This window comes from Sapajus apella, unplaced genomic scaffold (assembly GCF_009761245.1).
Source record: "Sapajus apella isolate SASKATOON/1434 unplaced genomic scaffold, GSC_monkey_1.0 scaffold30, whole genome shotgun sequence".
In the NCBI taxonomy this organism is placed as follows: domain Eukaryota; kingdom Metazoa; phylum Chordata; class Mammalia; order Primates; family Cebidae; genus Sapajus; species Sapajus apella.
The window spans coordinates 15,613,181-15,635,469 of record NW_022436970.1 but is presented as its reverse complement, the minus strand read 5'-3'; the positions used below and the strand labels follow the sequence as shown (position 1 = coordinate 15,635,469).

The 22,289-nt window shown below is 39.9% G+C and overlaps 1 protein-coding gene across 3 annotated transcripts in view; it reads left to right on the top strand.

Moving 5' to 3' along the window:
- Positions 1-18,963: 18,963 nt before the first annotated feature.
- Positions 18,964-22,289, top strand: part of RTTN (rotatin) — a 180,009-nt gene continuing 176,683 nt past the window's right edge. Inside the window, exons 1-4 of one of the 3 annotated variants that reach the window (XR_004273607.1) lie at positions 18,964-19,347; positions 19,677-19,864; positions 20,743-20,920; positions 21,955-22,044. Coding sequence is in view for 2 of the 3 variants with exons in the window: in XM_032293725.1 (XP_032149616.1) it covers positions 19,317-19,347; positions 19,677-19,864; positions 20,743-20,920; positions 21,955-22,044 (487 nt within the window). In the remaining variant the exon portion in view is untranslated. The remainder of the gene's footprint in view (positions 19,348-19,676; positions 19,865-20,742; positions 20,921-21,954; positions 22,045-22,289) is intronic. The other 2 variants (XM_032293725.1, XM_032293726.1) reach the window with 2 other exon arrangements.

The window sequence follows — 22,289 nt, the reverse complement described above, 5'->3', positions numbered from 1 at the left end:
CCCTCCTTCCTTCCTTCCTTCCTTCCTTCCTTCCTTCCTTCCTTCCTTCCTTCTTTCCTTCCTTCCTTCTCCCTCCCTCCCTCCTTCCCTTCCTCCCTTCCTTCCTTCCTTCCCTCCTTCCTCCCTGGGTCCTTCCCTCCTTTCCTCCCTCCCTCTCCCTCTCTCTTTCCCTTCCTCTCTCTCTCTCCCTTTCTTTCTTTTCCTTCCTTCCTTCTTTCCTTCCTTCCTCTCTTTCTCTCTCTCTCTCTTTCTTTCTTTTTCTCTTTTTTCTCTCTTTCTGTTAAGAGACAGAGTCTTTCTCTGTTGCCCAGGATGGAATGCAATGGCACAATCATAGCTCACTGCAGCTTCCAACTCCAGGGTTCAAGCAATCCTATGGCGTCAGCCTCCTGAGTAGCTGAAACTACAGGTGCATGCAACCATGACTAGCTTTTTTTTTTTTTTTTAGAGTAACATCTAAAAATCTAAAAAAACATCTGCTATGTTACCCCAGATGATCTTGACCTCCTGGGCTCAAGCAATCCTCCCACCTCAGCCTTCTGGGTAGCTGGAACTACAGGCCTGCACCACCACACCCACCTCCAATCTTCACTTTAGTCCCCAAAGAGGACGGCTCTCTGCTTCCCACAGTTTCTAGGGCTGTGGTTGTTTAATGTTCTATTTATCTTTATGGTGCTTTAAAATATAGTTAATAGCCTCACATACGTAGTTCTTTATCCTTTTCATTAAATTGTCTCTATTAAGATAACTCGTGATTTCTGTCTACTGGCTGATACAGCTATAATAGGAGAAAAGGGATCAAAACAACTCAACTACAAAAATGAGTCGAATAACAGGGTTAGAATTTTACAAAGAACCATATTTATTTAGATCAAATGGCAAATGTTTATAATATTTTAAGAAGAGGGAGGTAACATGAAAGTACTTTAAAAATTGGAATCCAACAGCTTTTCTCAGTTATCGTAATGTGAGTTTGCTATATTATTTACAAATATTCAATTCTGCAACAGAAGTCAAGAGAGACAAATGGGTGAATGAAACACCTAAGAGTTAAACTAGTAGCTTACGAGTTATAGACAAAACACACAGATTGCGTTAAAGAAAGCAAAACCGTATTTCAATGCAAGTATATTCCATTTTTTATAAACCTCATAAGTGAGTGTGAAGTAATATCTCACTGGGTTTTGTGTTTTTTAAGAGACAGGCTCTTGCTATGTTGTCCAGGCTGGACTTGAACTCCTGGGGCCAAGTGATTCTCCCATCTCAGCCTCCAGAGTAGTTAGGACTACAGGTGCTCATTGTGGTTTTGATTTGCATTTCCCCAAATACTGATAATGTTGGGTATCTTTTCACGTGTTTATTAGTCATTTGTATATCTTCTTTTGAGAAGTGTGTATTTAGATCTGTAGCCATTTTTCAGTTGGTTTATTTATCTTTCTATTGCTGAGTTGTAAAAATTCTTTATGTATTATGGATTCTAGATCTTTATTTAATTTGCAAAATTTTTCTCCCATTCTGTGAGTTGCCCTTTCATTTCTTTAAGTCATCCTTTGACACAAGAGAAGTTTTAAATTTTGATGATATCCAATTTTTTCCATTTATTTTTTCTTTGGATGCTTGTGCTTTTGATGTCATATCTAAGAAACCATGGCTTCATCTAAGCTCACAAAGATTCACATCTATGTTGCCTTCTAAAAGTTTTATATTTTGGTTTTTGTGCTTACTTCTTTGATCCTTATGGAGATAATTTTTGTATATGGCGTGAGGTATGGACCAACTTCATTCTTTGCATATGGATAACTAGTCATCTTAACATCAATTATGAAAAGACTAATTTTATTCCCCACCCAATGGTCATGGCAGCCTGTCAAAGATCAATTGAGGATATATTTATGGATTCATTTCTAGACTCTCAATACTATTTGATTAATCTATATTTGTCCAGTCCTTATGCCAGCACCACACTGTCTTGATGACTGTGGCTTTGGGGTAAGTTTTGAAGTCAGAAAGTGTTAATCCTTCAACTTTGTTCTTCTTTTTCAAGATTGTTTTGGCTACTATGGTTCTCTTGCATTTCATATGAACCTTAGGATCACCTTTGTCTCTTTCTGTAGAAAGGGCAGTTAGAATTCTGATAGGGATTGCATTGAATCTGCAGATCAATTTGGGAGTATTGCCATCTTGACAATATTTAATCTTGCAATCCATGACAGATGATGTCTTTCCATTTACGAATTTAGGTCTTTTAAAATTTCTTTCAGTGAGATTTGCAACTTTCAGTGTATAAGTTTTACATTTATTAAGTTTATTCTTAAGGATTTTATGATAAAATTCTTTTTGATGCTGTTTTAAATAATTTTGTAAGTGATTTTTGTTTTTCATGGGATGAAGAATTCGAATTCTGACTGCAGCACACAAGTCTTCATCAGGACGGTGTCTCTATTATGCCCCATAGCTCCTGGCTGTTCATCTCATGGAGAGAAGAAAGAACAAACCAGCATCTCTACTTTTGTCCACATCTCATAAAAAGGGTAGCTTTATAGTTCTGTGTTGGAACATGGTTTATTTCTAGAATATTCTACATCTGAAAAGTTATCTCTTACTGTCACTGAATTTGTGGAGCTGATGCTGTGGAGAGCGTGAGCATGTGGCTTCTGATCCGGTAAATGCCACTGCTCTCTAGTTAATTGAAAAAGGCTCTTTGCTGCTGACTACTGCTTCATGCTGGAAGACTACGCACCACAATTTAATTAGTGGATAATTCTAATCTGCTAACTTAACTAACACTTCTTTTGAGCATTGTGGCACTTAGCACAACATTTTGAGACAACAGAAAAGTGCACAATTTCTGGGCAGTGTGCCTTAATTTACTGAACGACTATGGTATTTTGCATTGGATTTAAGTATTCTGCTCTTTGGTATTACAAGGTTTTCAGCCGGACCTATTGATGTGTGCTTATTAAGACCAGTTGTCTACAAAGCACCTGCTTTCCTGTGAAAAGATCTTATTACTGAAACACAGCTAGTTCTTGCCAAAAAAAGGGCTTAAATTTCTTTGGCTGGCTTGGTGCTTTATCAGGCTGCCTGTTTGGTCTTTGTAGTCATTGTGCTTAGCCCAGATTTCTTCCTTCTCCTTTTGTTCTGGGAAGGTCCTGCTGTGAATCGCTCTCCATTCTTCCTCCTGGAGGCCAGATCGCGCTGTGCCCAGCCCTGCATCTAGATTGTGCTATGATAAGAACACAATGGTTCTAGTTCCTGCTACCATCTCAGGGGAGTCGTTTAGGTTCAAGGATATACTACAGTCTGCACCTCCCCCTCCACCTGGCCCTGTCAGCAAATACAGTTCCCTTCCTCTGCTTCTATTCTAGTCACCCTCTTCTTTCCCTAATTAAAGAACTCCCATTGGAGTCACTAAAGGCAGGACCAGCAGAGAAAGAGGCTGAGATAAAATCCCTCCCTTTGTTCTAAGGACAGCTAGTTCCAGAACAGAACTCTCTTAAAAACAGAAATACTCCCATGGGGGAGGCCACCTGAAACTTAAAATACCTTAGTGAAAGGGAGAAGCAGAACTCACTGAAACTAACTCTGTGTTCTAGTACTTGAAACCACGTTTCTTCAAATCTCAGTTTCCACATCTGAAAAAAGGTAAGAGCAGACTAGATCTGTTTCTTGTTTTGTGCAGGTTGAGAAAATGCTTTCGGAATCTGATGAAAGCCATGAACTTTTTCCTTAGAATAGTGCACATGTGCAAATATATAAAACAATTACGAACAGGTTGGGGATTGACTGACACTCGGGATGGCCATGTGCGCTGAGTTACAAACAAAAACAAAAAAGCAACAGATCCATGAACACAATCTCTAAATTCATGCTGAAGCCTTACAGTCTGTGATTCCAACCTTCCTGTCAAGGCTCTTGACCTGACTCAGAAAGTCCTCAGCATGGATGAGTCCCTCGTGCCTCATTCCTGTGACATTGTCAAGGTGTTTGGTTTCCTATTAGTTAACTGGAAATGCTCACCTTTGGGCAAAACTATAAACTGTGATGAGATACTATGGACTCTACCATTAGGTGTTTATTTACACTTTTGAAGTTTATGTTTCTCTTATTAAAAAATAGACAGTGTGGCAATTCCTCAAGGATCTAGAAATAGAAATTCCATTTGACCCAGCAATCCCATTACTGGGTATATATCCAAAGGATTACAAATCATTCTGCTATAAGGACACGTGCACACGAATGTTCATTGCAGCACTGTTTACAATAGCAAAGACCTGGAACCAACCCAAATGCCCATCGACGATAGACTGGATAGAGAAAATGTGGCACATATACACCATGGAATATTATGCAGCCATCAAAAATGATGAGTTTGTGTCCTTTGTAGGGACATGGATGAATCTGGAAACCATCATTCTCAGCAAACTGACAGAAGAGCAGATCAAACACCGCATGTTCTCACTCACAGGTGGGTGTTGAACAATGAGAACACATGGACACAGGGAGGGGAGCACTACACACTGGGGTCAGTTGGGGGGAAATAGGGAAGGGATGGTGGGGCTTGGGGAGTTGGGGAGAGATAGCAAGGGGAGAGATACCAGATGTAGGTGATGGGGAGGAAGGCAGCAAATCACACTGCCACGTGTGTACCTATGCAACAATCTTACATGTTCTTCACATGTACCCCAAAACCTAAAATGCAATAAAATAAATAAATGGGAAAAAAAATTTGTTTTTAAAAACTGTGATAAAATATACATAACATAAAGTTTATCATCTTAACCTTTTTTTTTTTTTTTTTTCAAGATAGAGTCTCACTCTGTCGCCAGGCGAAGTAGCTGGGACTACAGGCGTGCGCTGCCATGCCCAGCTAATTTTTGTATTTTAGTAGAGATGGGGTTTCACCATGTTTGCCGGGATGATCTCGATCTCTTGACCTTGTGATCCGCCCACCTCAGCCTCCCAAAGTGCTTGGATTACAGGTGTGAGCCACCACGCCTGGCCCATCTTAACCATTTTTAAGCGTACAGTTCAGTGGCAGCACACACACACACACACACACACACACACACACACACACGCACATCGTTATGCAACCATCCATCTCCAGAGCTCTTTTCATCTTGGAAAACTGAAACTGTAGCCATTAAACAGGAACTTCCCATTCGCCCTTTCTCCGATTCCTTGTAACCACCATTCTATTTTCTGTCTCTATGAATTTGACTCTTCTAAGTTCCTCATATAACTAGGATCAGAGAGTATTTGTCTGATTCCAACCAAAATTGTGACTGGCCTATTTCACTTAACACAATGTCCTCAAGACTCATTCGTGTCATAGCACGTGTCAGAATTTGGTTCCTTTTTAAGGCTAAGTAATATTCCACTAAATGTACATAGCACATCTTGTTTATTCATTTATTCATCTGTCTATGGAAACCTGACCTGCTTCCACACTTTGGCTACTGTGAATAACACTGCCATGAACAATGGTGTAGAAATATCTGTTCAAGTTTCTGCCTTTGATTCTTTTGGGTGTATACTCAGAAGTGGAATTGTTGCATCATATGATAATGCTATGTTTAATTTTTTGAGGAATAGTATATTGTTTTCCATGTGGCTGCACTGCGTTACATTCCTACCAACAGTGGACAAAGGTTGCACTTTGTCCACATCTTGGTGAACACTTGTTATTTTCTGTTTTTGTTTTTTCTGACAGTAGACATCCTAATGGGTGTGACGTGGTATCTCATTGTAGTTTGATTTCCATTTCCCCAATGATTGTAACACTGAGCATCTTTTCATATGTTTATTTGCCATTTGTATATCTTCTTTGGAGAAATATCTATCCATGTTCTTTCTCTGTTTTTGTTTTATTTTTGAGATGGAGTCTTAGTCTATTGCCCAGGCTGGAGTGCAGTGGTGCAATCGCTGCTTACTGCAATCTCCACCTCCCAGGCTCAAGTGATTCTCCTGCCTCAGCCTCCTGACTAGCTGGGATTATAAGCATGTGCCACCACGCATGGCTAATTTTTGTATTATTAGTAGAGATGGGGTTTTGCTGTGTTGGCCAGGCTGGTCTTGAACTCCTGACCTCATGTGATCCACCTGCCTCAGCCTCCCAAAGCTCTGGGACTACAGGCATGAGCCACCGTGCCAGGCCCTCTCTTTTTAACTAATACATTTACATTTTGCTATGGACTGAATGTTCGTGTCCTCCCAAAATTCATATTTTAAAGCCCTAACCCCCAATGTTACTACATTTGGAGATAGGGCTTTTAAGAGATAAGTAAGGTTAAATGCAGTCATAGGGATAGGCTCTAATCTTATAGGATTTGTGGATTTATAAGAAGATAGGCCAGGCATGGTGGCTCATGCTTGTAATCCCAGAGCTTTGGGAGGCTGAGGGGGACAATCGTTTGAGGCCAGGAGTATAAGACTAGCCTGGGCAACACAGCAAGACCCCATCTCTATGAAAAATTAACAGATTAGCTGGGTATAGTGGTGCAAGCCTATAGCCTTAGCTACTCAGGAGGCTGAAATAGGAGTATTACTTGAGTCCAGGAGTGTGAGGCTGCAGTGAGCTATGGTTGTGCCACTTCACTCGAGTCGAGGCAACAGGGTAAGACTCTGTCTCAAAAAAAAAAAAAAAAAAAAAAAGACACCAGGAGTTTTCTCTCTCTGCCTGCCATGTGAGGGCACAGAGAGAAGATGGCCAGCTTTAAGCCAGAAGAAAGCTCATCCTCAGCCTAGCTGCTTGCTCTTCTCTTGCCTGCTGCCAAGTGAAACGTGACTTTCACCTTCCGCCATGATTGTGAGTCCTCCCCAGCCACATAGAACTGTAAGTCCAATAAACCTCTTTCTTTTGTAAATTGCCCAGTCTCAGATATGTCTTTATCAGCAGTGTGAAAACAGACTAATACAGTAGCCATGCACTCCTACAGGCCGATACAACTAAGTTGATTCATTCATGCACTAAATATATTTATTCTCGTCTCCCATGAGTTAAGAATTTGGCTACACTCTAGGTATAAAGCAGCAAACAAAAACAGGAAACTTTGTCTCATAGAATTGGCATTCTAGAAGAGGTGATGGATACTAATCAAATACACGTAAAATTGGAATTATAATATGTACCACAAAGGGGAAGAATACTGTGCTTCAAGAGTGGGTAACAGAGGTTTTTGAACTTAGTTGAAGAAGGTTTTTCTCGAGAGGTTATGCTTGGGCCTTTGAAGATATAAAGGGTAGAGAGGAGTTTATGAGTCACATAAGGGAGAATAAAACATTTCAAGCAGAAATAGGACTATATTCAAATGCCCTGTGGCTTAAAGGAACACAGGGAAAAAAAATCAGAGCTGTCAATCTGGCCAGAGTGAGTGGAGCACTGAGAGGGCGTGGGAGCACGGCGTGAGACGAGGCGGGGAGAGGATTTGTTCCACACCCTGAATGCCACGTTTGGTGTTTTCTTTACACTAAAAGTAATTGGAAGCCACCGAGTATATCAAGCAGTGAAATGCGGAGGGGTGATGTTACCAGATTTACATTTGAAAAGATTGCTCTAACTGCCTTCAGAAAATCGATTTGAGGGGAGATATGTATTTATGTAAATTGACAATTTAGAAGGCTAGATTATCCCTAAATGTTTGGCACCAGAAGTGTTTCAAATTTCAGATTTTTTCAGATTTTGGAACATTAGCATCCCAAACCTAAAAACCCCAAATCTAAAAATCCCATATCCAAAATGGTCCAATGAACATTTCCTTCAAGCAAAAGCCTTTGAGTGTCATGTTAGCACTCGAAACGTTTCAGGTTTTGGAGCATTTTGGTTCCTGATTTTTGGATTAGGAATGTTCAACCCGAACTGGACTGGGAGATACTTTCTACACAGAAGTAAGGGAGGAGAAGAATGAGGGCTCCTCCAGTGTCTGGCTTGCAGAAGCCGGGAGCCAGCACAGCTGTTCACTGAAACAGGAAACGCTGAAGGAATATGATGTCTGGGAGAGACGACCATGTGTTTAGACTTGTGTGTGTTGAGTCTGAGATGTCAGACTGAAGATGCTGAACAGGCAGTTGAGTACCCTGGTCTGGATCTCCAGAAAGAAACGGAGATATAAATAAATGTGTAAGTTGCTTGTGTTTGTTTTTAACTGAAACCAAAAATGTGAATGAGATTAGGGAGTGAGAGCGAATAGCATGGGGCCAGGCTTGAGAGTTTCAGAACTTCCAAGATTACTAGTTTGTGAAGGAGATTCACTCTTAGTGCTAGGATTTCGTGAAAATACATATTAAAACGATTCAACTTGTTTTCCAATTTCATTAAATCTCTTTTCAAAAAGATTAAGTCTCCTCTGATTCATGACTTAATAATTCACTTTCCAACAGAAATGATCTTAAGCATCAGCTGGAAGTTCGTTCATTTATTCAATCAGAATACTTATTAAGCAGGGCTGGACGCAGTGGTTCACGCCTGTAATCCCAGCGCTTTGAGAGGCCACGGCGGGCAGATCATCTGAGGTCAGATGACCAGTCTGGCCAACATGGCAAAACCCTGTCTCTACTAAAAATAGAAAAATTAGCTGTGTGCACCCAGTTACTCAGGAGGTTGAGGTAGGAGAATCACTTGAACCTGGGAGGCAGAGGTTGCAGTGAGCCAAGATCACACCACTGCACTCCAGCATGGGCAACAGAGTAAGACTCTGTCTCAAAAAAAAAAAAAAAAAAAAAATTATGAAGCAGATGACATGGTAGAGTCTCACAGAAAACTAAGCATGGAAAGCTCTCCAAGTGACCACCCATAGGCTCCTTCGAGGGCCAGCCTGTGCTGGGCCACAGGAGTTGTGCAAAAATGCTATAAATAAAAAGCATTATTATTAGATTATGGAGACTGGCCTCATGAGAAGAAGTTCTTTAGAATTCCAAGCTTTTTGTCCCCGTTGGACAGTTAACATGACGCAATGTTTACATCTGAGTGCCATGCAGGGATACCTTCCCAAATTAAGGGAGGGCTTCAGACCTTTTACAAAAAATGGCCAGTGTTAGGCCTCCACTGCTTTTTGACATTAACTGATTAACTGCCTTTTGCCCTTAGTGACAGTTGGCTTTAAAATGGAGCCGGCACTGGAAAGTATCCTCAGTATCAAAATACATTCTGCAGATGTGACTAAAATTAGTATTTTATTTACAGGCCTGACACACATTCAGCACAGGTGTTTCTCTAGCCAAGATGAAGCTGAAAGTCAGGGTCAGGTTCTCAGCTTCAGCTCAATAGATGACACTCAGCTGGAGCACAAAAGGAGGCCATTATTGTTCAGGTTGAGTGGAGAGGGGCTGTGGCAGGTGCTCCCAGAAGGTCACAGGAAACTAGATCTTTGTGTTACATATCTAAAGAGCTGCCTTCTTCTTTCTTTCTTTCTTTTTTCCTGGAAATACTTCCTTCCCAGAATCATATATCTGACTGTAATAATGAAATTAAATGTCTTTATCTGTTGAAAAAAAAATCTTAAAATTGTAATAATCCTACCGTGAACTTAACACTGCAGTCTTCATCGAAGGACTTGCCCATCTACCTAATCAGCTCTCACGGTTTGGAAGTCAAAGTACCTACTTACCTCATTTTACCAAAAAAGAAAGTTTTTGAGAGGTTAAATGAACAGTTGAGTAAACAGTAACCCCAACTTAGAGATAAAGGGAAATGGAGGAGAAAAATCTTGCGTTTGCTGAATAATGTAGATAACCAGAAATGGCGCTCTAAAGTTCACCAAAGCGCCAGCCATCTGATCTATCACTGTAGGGGGACTACATCTAAATGTCATCAGCAAATGGAAAATAATGCTCTCATAAATTCCCAGGAAAAGACACTGATTTTCCTTTGCAAACATTCTGTGCCTTTACAAAATAAATTATTGTGTTTAACTTAACGTCATCCTATTGCTCTTTTTGGTACTACTTTATTAAGATATAATCCAAGTACTACAAAATTCATCAGTTTAAAGTGTAGAATTCAGTAGGCTTTAATATATTCACAGATATGTGTCACCATCACCACAGGCAATTTTAGGACATTTTCATTACCTCAAAAAGAAACCCCTTACGCCTCAGATATTACCACTCTGTTTACCCAATGGCCCCAAATCTAAGCAACCACTAAACTACTTCCTGTCTCTAGATTTGCCTTTTCTGGACATTTCATATGAATAGAACCATATACTGTAATATGTGTACTTGTGTGGTTAGCTTCTTTCAGCTAGCATAATTTCAAAGGTCATCCACATTGTAGCACATATCAGTATTTCATTCCATTTTTAGCTATACAATATTTCATTGTATAGATATGATTTATTTATTCCATAAATCTATTGTTATTTATGAATAACCTTTGGCTTGTTTCTAACTTTTGTCTCTTATGAATAATGCTGCTATGAACAGTTGTGTACAAGTTTTTGTGTGTACATATGCTTTCATTTTGGAGAGCAAGTACCTAGAAGTGAAATTGCTTGGTCATATAGTAACATTCTGTTAACTTTTGAGGAACTCCCAACTGTTTTCCAAAGTGGCTGTAACGTTTTGCATTCCTACTAGCAGTATATGAGGTTTATGATTTCTCCACATCCTTGTCAACACTTACTATTTTCTATTTTTTTTTTTTTTTTTTTGAGACGGAGTTTCACTCATGTTACCCAGGCTGGAGTGCAATGGCGCGATCTCGGCTCACCGCAACCTCCGCCTCCCAGGTTCAGGCAATTCTCCTGTCTCAGCCTCCTGAGTAGCTGGGACTACAGGCACGTGCCACCATGCCCAGCTAATGTTTTGTATTTTTAGTAGAGACAGGGTTTCACTATGTTGACCAGGATGGTCTCCATCTCTTGACCTCGTGATCCACCCACCTTGGCCTCCCAAAGTGCTGGGATTACAGGCTTGAGCCACCGCACCCGGCCTATTTTCTATTTTTTTAGAGTTTCGATTTTTTTTTATTGAAGGGAAATTCACAGAACAAAAATTTAACATTTTAAAGGGTACAATTCAATAGCATTTAGTACATTCATGATGCAGTACAACCATTACCTCTATCTAGTTCCAAATCATTTTCATCACCCTCAAAACAAGGCAGCAAAGCCAAGAAGGTGTCACTTCCCACTCCCGGCTTGCACCCTTCCCTATCAACCAATGATCTGCTTTCTCCGTCTATGAACTTACCTATTCTGGCTAGTTCATTTTGTTATGGATTGAATTGTGATCCTCTCACCCTCCCAAATTCACGTATTCAAGCCCTTACCCCCAACGTGATTGATTGTATTTGGAGACAATGGACAAGAAAAGACAACAGATTCTCTCTCTCTGCACATGGACAGAGGAAAGATCACGTGACATAGTAAGAAAGTAGCTATTCAAAAGCCAGGAAGAGAGGCCTCCCCACACACTGAACCTGCCAGCATCTTAATCTTGAACTTCCCAGCCTCCAGAACTGTGGGAAAATAAATGTCTATTGTTTAAGCCAACAAGACCACCGTATTTTGTTATTGCAGTCCAAGCAGATTGGATTTGCTTTTCACTGATGATCAATGATGTTGAAGATACTTTCATGCGTGTATTGGTCATTGATATAGCTTCTTGGATGAAATGACTAGCCAGATGCTTTGCCATTTTAAAATTGGGCTGTCATTTGTATTTTTATATTTTTATTTTTTTGAGACACAGTCTTGCAATGTTGCCCAGGCTGGAGTGCAGTGGTGTGAATATAGCTCACTACAGTCTTAGTCTCCTGGGTTCAAGTGATCCTCCCACCTTGGCCTCCTGAGCAGCTGGGACTACAGGTTTGCTCCACCACACCCATCTAATTCTTTTATTTTTTTTATAGAGATGGGTCTTGCTATTTTTCCCAGGCTGTAGTCTGTCTTTTCATTTTTGAGTTGTAATTGTTCTTTATATAGTCTAGATAAATAGTCTCTTACTAGATATATGACTTGCAAATATTTTCTCCCATTCTGTGTAATGTCTTTTAATTTTCTTGAACGTGTCCTTATGTTCACAGTAGAAAAGACCTCACGTTACTGGTGGCCTATGCTTACGGGTGCGTAGCAACGCCAATCCTTTCAGAACAAAGAATTTGACTGAGGGGCAAAAAGGAGAAAAAGAGACCAAGGCAAGTTCCAGAGCAGGAATGGAAGTTTACTGAAAAAGGCCTTAGACAGGAAAGAAAGGAAAGTGTGCTTGGAAGAGACCCTTTGTTAAAACTTAGATGTACAAAATATTTTAATTTTGTTGATGTCCAGTTCATCTATTTTTTTGCTTGTGTTTATGCTGTCAGATCTAAGAAACCATTTTTTAATTCACAAAGATTTATGCCTATGTTTTTTTTCTAAAAATTTATAGTTTAAATTTTGCAGTTAGGTCTTTAACCTATTTTGAATTAATTTTGTATATGGTGTGAGGTGCAGATCCAAATTCATTCTTTTGCATGTGGATAGCCAGTTATCCCATTTGTTGAAAAGACCATTCTTTCTCCAATAATTGCCCTGCTGCACTGGTTGATAATCAATTGACCAGAAGTGTGAGGGTTTATTTCTGGACTTTCAATTCGACTTCATTGTCTGTCCTTATACCAGTATCACACAGTTTTGAATACTGTAGCTTTGTAACATGTTTTGAAATTCAGACATATAAGTTATCTGATTTTGTTCCATTTCAAGATTGTTTTGGTCAGTCTAAGTCCCTTGATTTCCATATGAATATGAGGACAATCTTATAAATTTCTACTAAAAAGGCAGGTGGGTATTTGATAGAAATTGCTTTGAATCTGTACTTCAATTTTGGGGATGTTGCGATCTTAACAATACTAAATCTTACAATGCATGACACAGGATGTCTTTCAATTTATTTAAATAATATTTCATTGCTTTCAGTAATGTTTTATAATTTTCAGTGTGGAAGTCTTCCATTTATTGTGTTAAACTTATTTCTAAGTATTTTATTATTTTTGATGTCATTGAAAATGGAATTGTTTTCTAAATTTGACTTTTGGATGTTTATTGCTAGTGTATAGAAAAAGAATTGATTTTGTATGTTGATCTGGCATTCTGCAATTTTGCTAAAATCTTTTCTTTGCTTGAATAGTTTCTTTGTGCATATGTTAGGATTTTTTTTTTTTTTTTTTTTTTTGAGATAGAGTCTTACTCTGTCAACCAGGTTGGAGTGCAGTGGTGCTATTTCAGCTCACTGCAACCTCCAAGCGATCCTCCCACCTTCCACCATAGCTTCCCAAGTAGCTGGGACTATAGGCATATGCCACCACTCCTGGCTAATTTTTGGTATTTTTGGTAGAGGCAGGGTTTCACCATGTTGCCCAGGCTGGTCTTAAACTCCTGAGCTCAGGTGATCCACCTGCCTCAGCCTCCCAAAGTGCTGGGATTATAGGCATGAGCCACTGTACCCAGCCAGGATCTTCTCTGTATACGGTGATGTCAATTACGTATATAAATTTTCTTTTTTTAGAATCTGGATGCCTTTTATTTCTTTTTCTTATTTAGTTACCGTGGATAACACTTCCAGTACAATGCTGCATAGATGTGGTGAAAGTAGACAACTTTATCTGCTTCTCCCCTTTTATAATTACGACAACCATTTAGGAAATTGTGAAAAGAAAGCAGGGCTCAAATCTATATTGCTCTAATTGAAACGGAATGTGAATATATCTTGTTTCAATCCTTCCACTTTAAAATGGCATAAAATATGTATTAACTTTCTATTTTGGTATTGAGAGAATAAATTAGAATTTGATGATCTCCTTAAAAATTAAATATCATGTGAATTAATAGGACAAAGTTATGGGGCATGATTAGGAAAATTTGTAAGGGAGGGATGAAACCTGAGGCCATTTTTCCTTCCTAGAGCTCAGAATTATTAATAAATCATGTGCTTTACTCTGAAAGAAGCAAGGCTGGGGTGCCAGTGACTTTCCTGGAAGACACACAAAACATATGCCTGCCTTGGGGACAATGAATAACTTCTACACATATACTGGTTTCAGCCCCCCTTGTTTAGGAATCCCATATGCTTGCTCTTTTTATATGATGTTTTCATAAAGAAATTAGGATCCCAGCTAATGTAAAAGTAGGTTGTAAAAGGATTTCCCTTTTGGGCCAATAATCTCTCTCCTCCGAAAAACAAGAAAAAAAAGGATCAGAGTGCTGCCTCCCCCTTTTTTCTGTTGTTGGAAATGTTTGGATATGGCTGCACAAATGAATGGCAGTAAGGTTGTGGGCACCTCCGCTTTTCAAGCCTCCATCACTTACATAGCAAAGTTGTTTCCGGGGCCTAAGAACGCTCTGATGAAGGGAATGTCTACCATGTAGTTACACTCACAGATTGTACTTGAACTTGGTTTGACATTGCATTTGATTCCTAGAAAGGGAGGTACCTCCAAGTTTGACAGGTGTTAAAACAGAGCTATTATTTGTAGTAACCACCTATTATGGGAGGTCCTGGAACAAATGCTCTCTCTAAATTATCTTCTTTGGCTCTCAGACAGTCCTATTAGTAGGTATTATTATTTTTTGTTTGTTTTTGTTTTTTCTCTTTAGACAAGAGTCTCACTCTGTCGCCAGGCTGGAGTGCAGTGGCATGATCTCGGCCCACTGCAACCTCTGCCTCCTGGGTTAAAGCGATTCTCCTGCCTCAGCCTCCCAAGCTGCTGGGACTACAGGCATGCGCCACCACGCCCAGCTAATTTTTTTGTATTTTTAGTAGAGACGGGTTTTCACCATGCTGGTCAGGATGGTCTCGATCTCTTGACTTTGTGATCTGCCTGCCTTGGCTGCCCAAAGTGCTGGGATTATAGGCATGAATCACCACGCCCGGCCAATAGGTACTATTGTTAATCCTATTTTTATATGTGGAAGTTGAGGCTTAGGGGATATAGAGATATCAGGGTTTTCTTTTTCTTTCCCCTGTGCAAGATTCTTTCCCCTCATTTTCTTTGAGTAGCATATCTTTTAAGTGGAAGTCTTCTCCCCCACTTTCGGTAACTCTGGTATAATTTTAATAATCATAATATCCTGCCCTGCTGAATGTGAACAAATAACCTAGGATCAGGTACTCTCCTAATGGTAATCCTGATTAGGGTTCTTATCACAGATTTTACATCCGGATGTTCGGAGGGAAGCTTTCTTTTTCTTCTACAGTCATTACATGGGAAGATGGAAGTCTGAACCACAATCTTCTTTCCCTCTACATTTTGAGGAAATTCTGCCCATAATAGAAGAGAAAGAGACAAACACATGGAGAAAATCGAAGTCAACAAATGAATAAAAAATGCTGGTATTCTTTTGAGTCTCTGAGGCTAGATTCACTTCTAGAGTGAGAAATACATAGCCCATTTTTGCTTACTTGCCTAACTTAGAGTTTTGTTATTTGCAATTGAGAAAGTTAATTCTCTTGCCCCCAGTTATGCGATTAGGGAGGGCGCAATGCTGTTTTTAAATTCATACCCGTCTACCTCCAAAGCTTGTGCTCTACTCAATATTTTAGCTTATATGGCTATGAACCAGACATTTCAAGTTGGTCAAATATTAACGGAAAGAAAGGGTATAAAATGCTCATGATCACAACTGAGAGACCCACCATATATAGCCCCAAATAAGAAAACTCACATCCAAAGTGTGAGGAAGAACAAAAATGCATGTCTTTTCCAAGAGAAAAAAGCATTTCATTTCCCCCCAGAATAAATTGCTACAGATAGTAATGAGTTCTTAGGAGAGTAACCATTTCTTGTGACTTTGGGTATAAATATCTCATCTAATCTAAGTGATCTGATTCAGCACACTGAGACAACAAGTGCCAGTGATTTACAGGTATGACCAAGAGGTTGAAGATGAATCAGATTTAAGTGGCAATAGTAGAATTGGAAGATAATTAGATAGAATTGACCTCTGCTTCTGGGTTCAGGTTTCCTTAATGTCCTGTGGCTCGTGATCATTGCAAATCTCAACATATAACAGCTCAACCCCTGACCTCTTTCCCAATCCATGTATATATCACCAGTTGAGTGACCATCATTTATCATCACATAAAATTCAACATAAGTTTTCATGCATAGCATTTACATAAATACAACCACCATTGTAAATACAAGAAGAAAATTACATACAGTTTTCTGTACATCCACACAGACATCTATTGCCCATTTTTTTTTAAGTTCACTGAAAATCTTTGACCTTAACATTCAAATTATGAAAGGCCCAGTTGCTGACTGATATAATAAAAGTTGAAATTAATAACTAAAGTATATGTAAGAAAGACTTGGTGATTAAAGACCACCTTCTACATGGATCTCAGGTGAAACAGAAAGTATTGAAATAGCAGTTTCAGATTGGTTGAGAACAATAAAACCTTATAAATTGAAACTCATGATGCATGATTAAAACTTTTTTTCATGCAAATTCATGGATTTAAAATTCTCTACAACTAAAAAAGAAAGAATATAAACAACAAAACCTTTAGCTTAAGGAGTTAAAAAAAAGAAAGGCAAAACACACTTAGAAGGATGCAGGCTGGGTGTGGTTGCTCATGCCTGTAATTCCAGCATTTTGGGAGGCCAAGGCAGGAGGATCACTGGAGGCCAGGAGTTTGAGATCAACTTGGCCAGCATGACAAAAACCTGTCTCTACTAAACATATAAAAATTAGCTGTGCATGGTAGTGCATGCTTGTAATCCCAGCTACTGAGGTGGAGGCAGGAAAATCACTTGAACCCAGGAGACGGAGGTTGCAGTGAGCAGAGATCACGCCACTGCACTCTAGCCTGGCTGAAAGAGGAAAGTAATTGGTAAAAAAAAAAAAAAAAAAAAAAAAAAAAAGAGTTAATACACTAGAATGTATGTGTGTGTATTTTCAAGTAATAAATTGAAGGTTGATTTTCTTTAGGAAAAATTGCCAAATCAATAGCCTAAGAGGAGAATGACAGACAACTTATTTGCTTTGAGTGTAATGAATGGGATTTAATTATTTTTGTCTAATTACAAGAGCTAAATATGCTCAACAATGAAAATAAAATAAAATGTTTGTGTTGACCTTGGGTGCAACACAAATAAAACCCTTTCATAGTTTGACCCCCATTTTACTTGTGACATGCTTGTTTTAAGTCAATTTTTTAAATGTTTCTTCCACAGTATTATTGCCCCTTACCCCCTGCATTTACAGTCTCTCATCATCTAATATTGTTCATCTCAGAAATATCATTGACAAGTTATTTCTATTATTTTTCCGTACTGTCATGGGTTTTTTGGCCTTGACACTTCAAATTCGCAATTAACACCTTCATTCCTCGATAACTACAGACACTTCTGAGCCGGTGTAACTGGTACTGTGCAGTGCCCACTGTGGTATACTACCCATCAGGAGCTGTGGTCTTTGGGTCAAGGAATTCAGTCCCTGTTAACAATCTTGGCCAGGCAGGCTTAGGCATGGGCTAGTGGAATCTTGGTTTCATACCCACATCTCTTTGCTCCTATTCTCCAGTTTCCTGCTGATGTCTCCTATTGGCGGCAGCCAACTGGAAGCCAGAGGGCCAGGCAGCCAGGATAGGGCAGTCTTTTGGCCTATTCAGGTCAGTTGCTGCAGAGCTGGAAGAGCTGGGAGGGACCACTAGAAGGTGGAATGGAGAAGATCAAGCACTGCTAGCAGCTCTCTTGCCCTTCCTCCTTTCTTCCCGGAGGTAATATGGCCACCTTGAATTTTGCACTTTTCCTGAATTTGACATACTCCCTCTGAATTCTTGCCTTTGCAAATACAGCTTTCTCTGGCAGGAATTCCCTTACCCAACTTCTTTGCATGGCAAACTGCTACTTACTCTTTAAGATCCAACTCAATTATCAGCACTCTCTTATCTACACGCATGAGGAGGCAGGCAGCGAGGTACTATAAATAGAACAAAGAAACATGAGGTCAGGTTCTCAATCCCTCACTCACTAGTTAATGTGACTTTGTGTGGGGGTACTTCTGTGATTTTAAGTTTTCTCATTGGCAAAATAGGAATGGGAATACAGAAGGCCTTTGCTGTCCACTGGTTCCCACAAAGAATTCCACACACAGGGAATGAAAATATTCGGGGGAAAAAAACCCCACAATTGAAAATAACAATACAACAGTAAAAAATTATATGGATAAAAAGTGCAGTGTAACAATTATTTACACAGCATTTACATTGTATTAGGTATGGTAAGCAACCTGGAGACGATTTCAAGTATACAGGAGGATGTGTGTAGTTTAATATGCAAATACTGCACCATTTTGTAAGAGAGACTTAAGCATGGGTGGATTTGGGCATCTGCCGGGGTCCTGGAACCAGTTACCTAGAGATACCGAGGGCCCACTTTACCTGCCTTGACATCCCTTTCCCAGGAAAAGCGAAACGATCAGAGCGAGAAAATGCTCTCCAAAATGCAAATCATTTTACAAATGTACTTTTGTTGTTATTTTTCTTACCGTTGCTTAGAATTTTTTAAAAAAGGATTTGTTTAGCTCGATCACTGTGCGCGGTGCAAAAAAATAAACTTTGGTGGCATTCAGCAAATCCACCCTCCCCCGCCCCCGCCCCGCCTTTATTTCTCTTTTTGCAGCCCCGTTTCTCCCTTCTGCTCACTCATACCCGCCCACCCGGCTTTTGCAGCTTGCTTGTTCATATCTGAACTTGGCTATCCAAAGGCATTGCTTGACTTTGCAGGTACATTTCACAGTTAAACAGGGTGCGTCGTTTGGTGGTCGGGGATGGGGAGAACAGCCACAAAGCAGAAGTCTACATTCTAAATCGTGGCGTTCTGGGAGCTGAGAACCAGATTGGCAGGGCCGGGAACGAATCTGCTGCCGGGCGAGGAGGCGGGGCGCGTGGGCGGGGCTCCTACCGCGGCCTCCGCAGCCCGCGCTGAGCGCCCGAATTCCCGCGCTGAAAGCCGGAACGCCCGGCGTCAGGGCGTCGCAGCGGGCCCGGAGCTCGGTGCAGGGAGCACGGCCGAGCCAGGACTACAACTCCCGACGTGCGTGGCGGCCAACGCGAGTTCTATATCTTGCCTTTTGCTTTATTCTTCCCCCTTTTTGCGACGGAGACTGCAGTCCAGGAAGTGCGCAGTAGTGATTCTAGTGAGGCTGTAAGCTAACCTAGCGACGCCAGGGCTGTGAACGGCTCACGGAATGTCTGTTTCTCCTGCACGGCGCACACACTGCGGAACCCACCGTCCCACTGGCCGCGTTTCCGGAGGACATTAATTGTGGCCGGACGCAGTGGCGCGGCAGTTTAATTCTCCGGCGGCGGCAGGTTAAGGGGACGAGATGGTCCCGGCGGGACTCATCAGGAAACTCGGTAACTGTCAGCTTGCCCCTCGCCCAAGGCACCCTCCTGTCCTGGTCACTTCCTGAGAATGGTTGTGTCACGTTTCCGCGGCCGGTCATCCCGCGACTGCTCCCTCTTTCCCCCCGCTTTGCTAGGGTAGTCCCCGGGGACCCATCTCGGACTTTGTGTAAACTCCGCGGTTCCCGTCCCGAAGGCACCAGCGGCCTGCCTCTGAAAAAGCTGTTTTATTCCGTCTTCACGCCGCTCCTGCCCGCAACATAAGTAACGTAGTTTTAGAATAAAGCCTGGGTAGGCGTCTCTTTGCAGTCGGGACATTTTTCTGTGCTGTGCGTTGACAGGTCATCAGCTGGCCGAGATCAGGGAGCGCGCTCTGAAGAGTATTCTCTGCAAGATTGAGCACAACTTAATCTGCCACGCTGATCTCATTCAGGAGAGGCAACTTTTTCTTCATTTGCTGCAATGGTTCAATTTCCCGTCCGTTCCAATGAAGGAAGAGGTTCTCAATCTGTTAAGCAGATTGGTTAAGGTAGGATCATTTTGAAATAAAATAATCAGACGAGCGGACCGTTTCGTAGTCGTTTAATTGTAACACTCATCGAAAGTTAAATAACTGGGGTTAAAAGTTTATTTTTTAATTAATTAATTTATTTATTAACAATCAGAAAGGTTGAATTTTAATTCATCTGGGTATATATTGCTCATCTTTGATATGTGATATTGAATCCCACATGGTCTCTGCTGTGCTCAGAAGTAACACAGAACTTCTTTTGAGTTTTGTTATGTTCTGATTTTTGGAGTTGTCTTTGGAGGTTACTATTTGTAGTCTATATTTTATCTTCTGATATTTACATCTTAAAAATTAGATGTGTCAGTATGAAAGGGAGCACGTTTAAAAATGATGTTACATAACCATGATTCATAAATACCCATGTTAACTTGCTTTCCCATATGCTTTTAGATTTGTATTCTTATACTACCTCAACAGTAGGTAGTTGTCAGATATCAAAGTGTAAGTTCAACCTTTCAAAACTAAATCACTGTACAATGGTAGAGGAATCTTACTACTTTGACATCCTGTTGACTGATGTGGGTGGGACCAGAAGGTGAGCGTCAGTGGAAAAAAGTAGCTAATTTAAAAAATAAGAGTAGGGATTGATAGTGTGCATTTCTAGTGTGCATTGTGTTGGCTTATCTTTCATAAATGTTGTCAAGTGTTGTATATATGACTCTGTAGGTGTATGTGCTCCTTATGGAAGTGCCTTACTTTCGGGCAGAGCCATTAATTTTCTTTTCAAAAAAGGAACATCTGGTATACCAAAAATAATTTCTTGTTTTGATTACTGAAGGTTAAAGTTTAGGAATTTTGATATAGTAATTCTCAAGACCATTCTCTTTTTATTTTAGTATCCCCCAGCAGTCCAACATTTGGTTGATTTTGGTGCAGTAGAGTTCTTATCTCAGCTTCGATCTAATGTGGAGCCAAATCTGCAAGCTGAAATTGATGGCATTCTGGATGGACTTTTTATTCTTCCTTCGGAAGTTCCTGCACCATCTTCTGCCACATACCAAACCAATCAAATGGGTAACTCTTTGGAATTAATTTGATGGAATCTGTTAAAATATAAGTATGTTGATTCTAATGGTAAATTTTAAGGAAAGGGACATTAGATATTTTTTAAAAAATATTTCTCCCACCTTTCTCAAACTTATTTTTCTTGTGTTGACTTAAATGATTTTGACCTTTTCCCCTTCCTCTACTGTTAGTCAAAGGATGGTACATTTGCATTAATTGCTTTTTTGGTCAGGCCTAAAGGATGCCAGTGACTTTGCTTTTATGAGACCATTTTGACAGATTATTTCTTTGACGATAACAGCATATTTTTGAGCGTTCATCTGTGGCAGATGCAGGATTCTAATATTGCATTATCTGGCTCCCAAACCTGTGACCTCTAACAACATATTTTACAGTTTCTAAGACATCACAGATAAAGTAGAATCTTGCATTGTGAGTTTTAATCTGATTCCTTGCAGGTGAGAGTAGAGGAATGGTTTAGGGGGCTAATTGTTAGTTTTCTTTATTAGTCTGAGGAACTATTGGCATGAAAACATCAAACATAAAATTACAAATTATAGTTTTGGCCTTTTCCTCATTCTCATTGGAGCTGAACTGCTGAACGTATAATCTTATGTTACAGGGATAAAGGTATTTGAAAGATAATGTTTGACTCCTTTGTTTTTGACAATTTTTTTTTAAAGATATGAATGAAAATGGAGGTGATTAGGAACTATATAATCGGAGTAAAGGGAGAGGGAGAAGGATTAGGAAGTATAGAGGAGTAGTCCTTAAATACTTTGTAGCAGATTTTTTAACAAATAACTGTGTTTGGCTAACAGTGAAAGTGAGAGTGGGAGAAAATGCCTCATTGGAAATTGACTCAATGTGCACATGTTTTCCTCTTTAGGAAGATAGATCATTCAGAGAAAAAAAGCTGGAGTTTTTTAAAAAAAGTTTTAAAAATGATTCCAATACTTGAGAGAGAACATTATTATTTGAAGAAAGGTTCACTTTTAGGAAATAAGGAATTGAGAATGCACTAATGTTTATTTTCTTTTCAGAATTATCAAAAAACCCTGAAATCTTAACAGGATATTTTCCCCAAGATAAAAGTAATTTCCAGCAGATGGAAGTGCCGCCACGACCAGTGGGTGTGTATATGTAGGGAAGTAAATCCTGTTGACCTGGTCAATTGAAAATTAATGGACTTTTCTTCATTATGGTGAAGATGTATTTTTACCAAACTTAAATGTTTCAGCACCAAACTACTGTCAAGTGTTTTAGTTGTTTCAAGTTAGTTTAGGATATCGAGTCTAAATGATAAAATTTTGTGTTATTCTAAACATATTTGAGCAACTCTGTAGATAGATGGTAGTAGTGGCAGTAGTACTTTGTG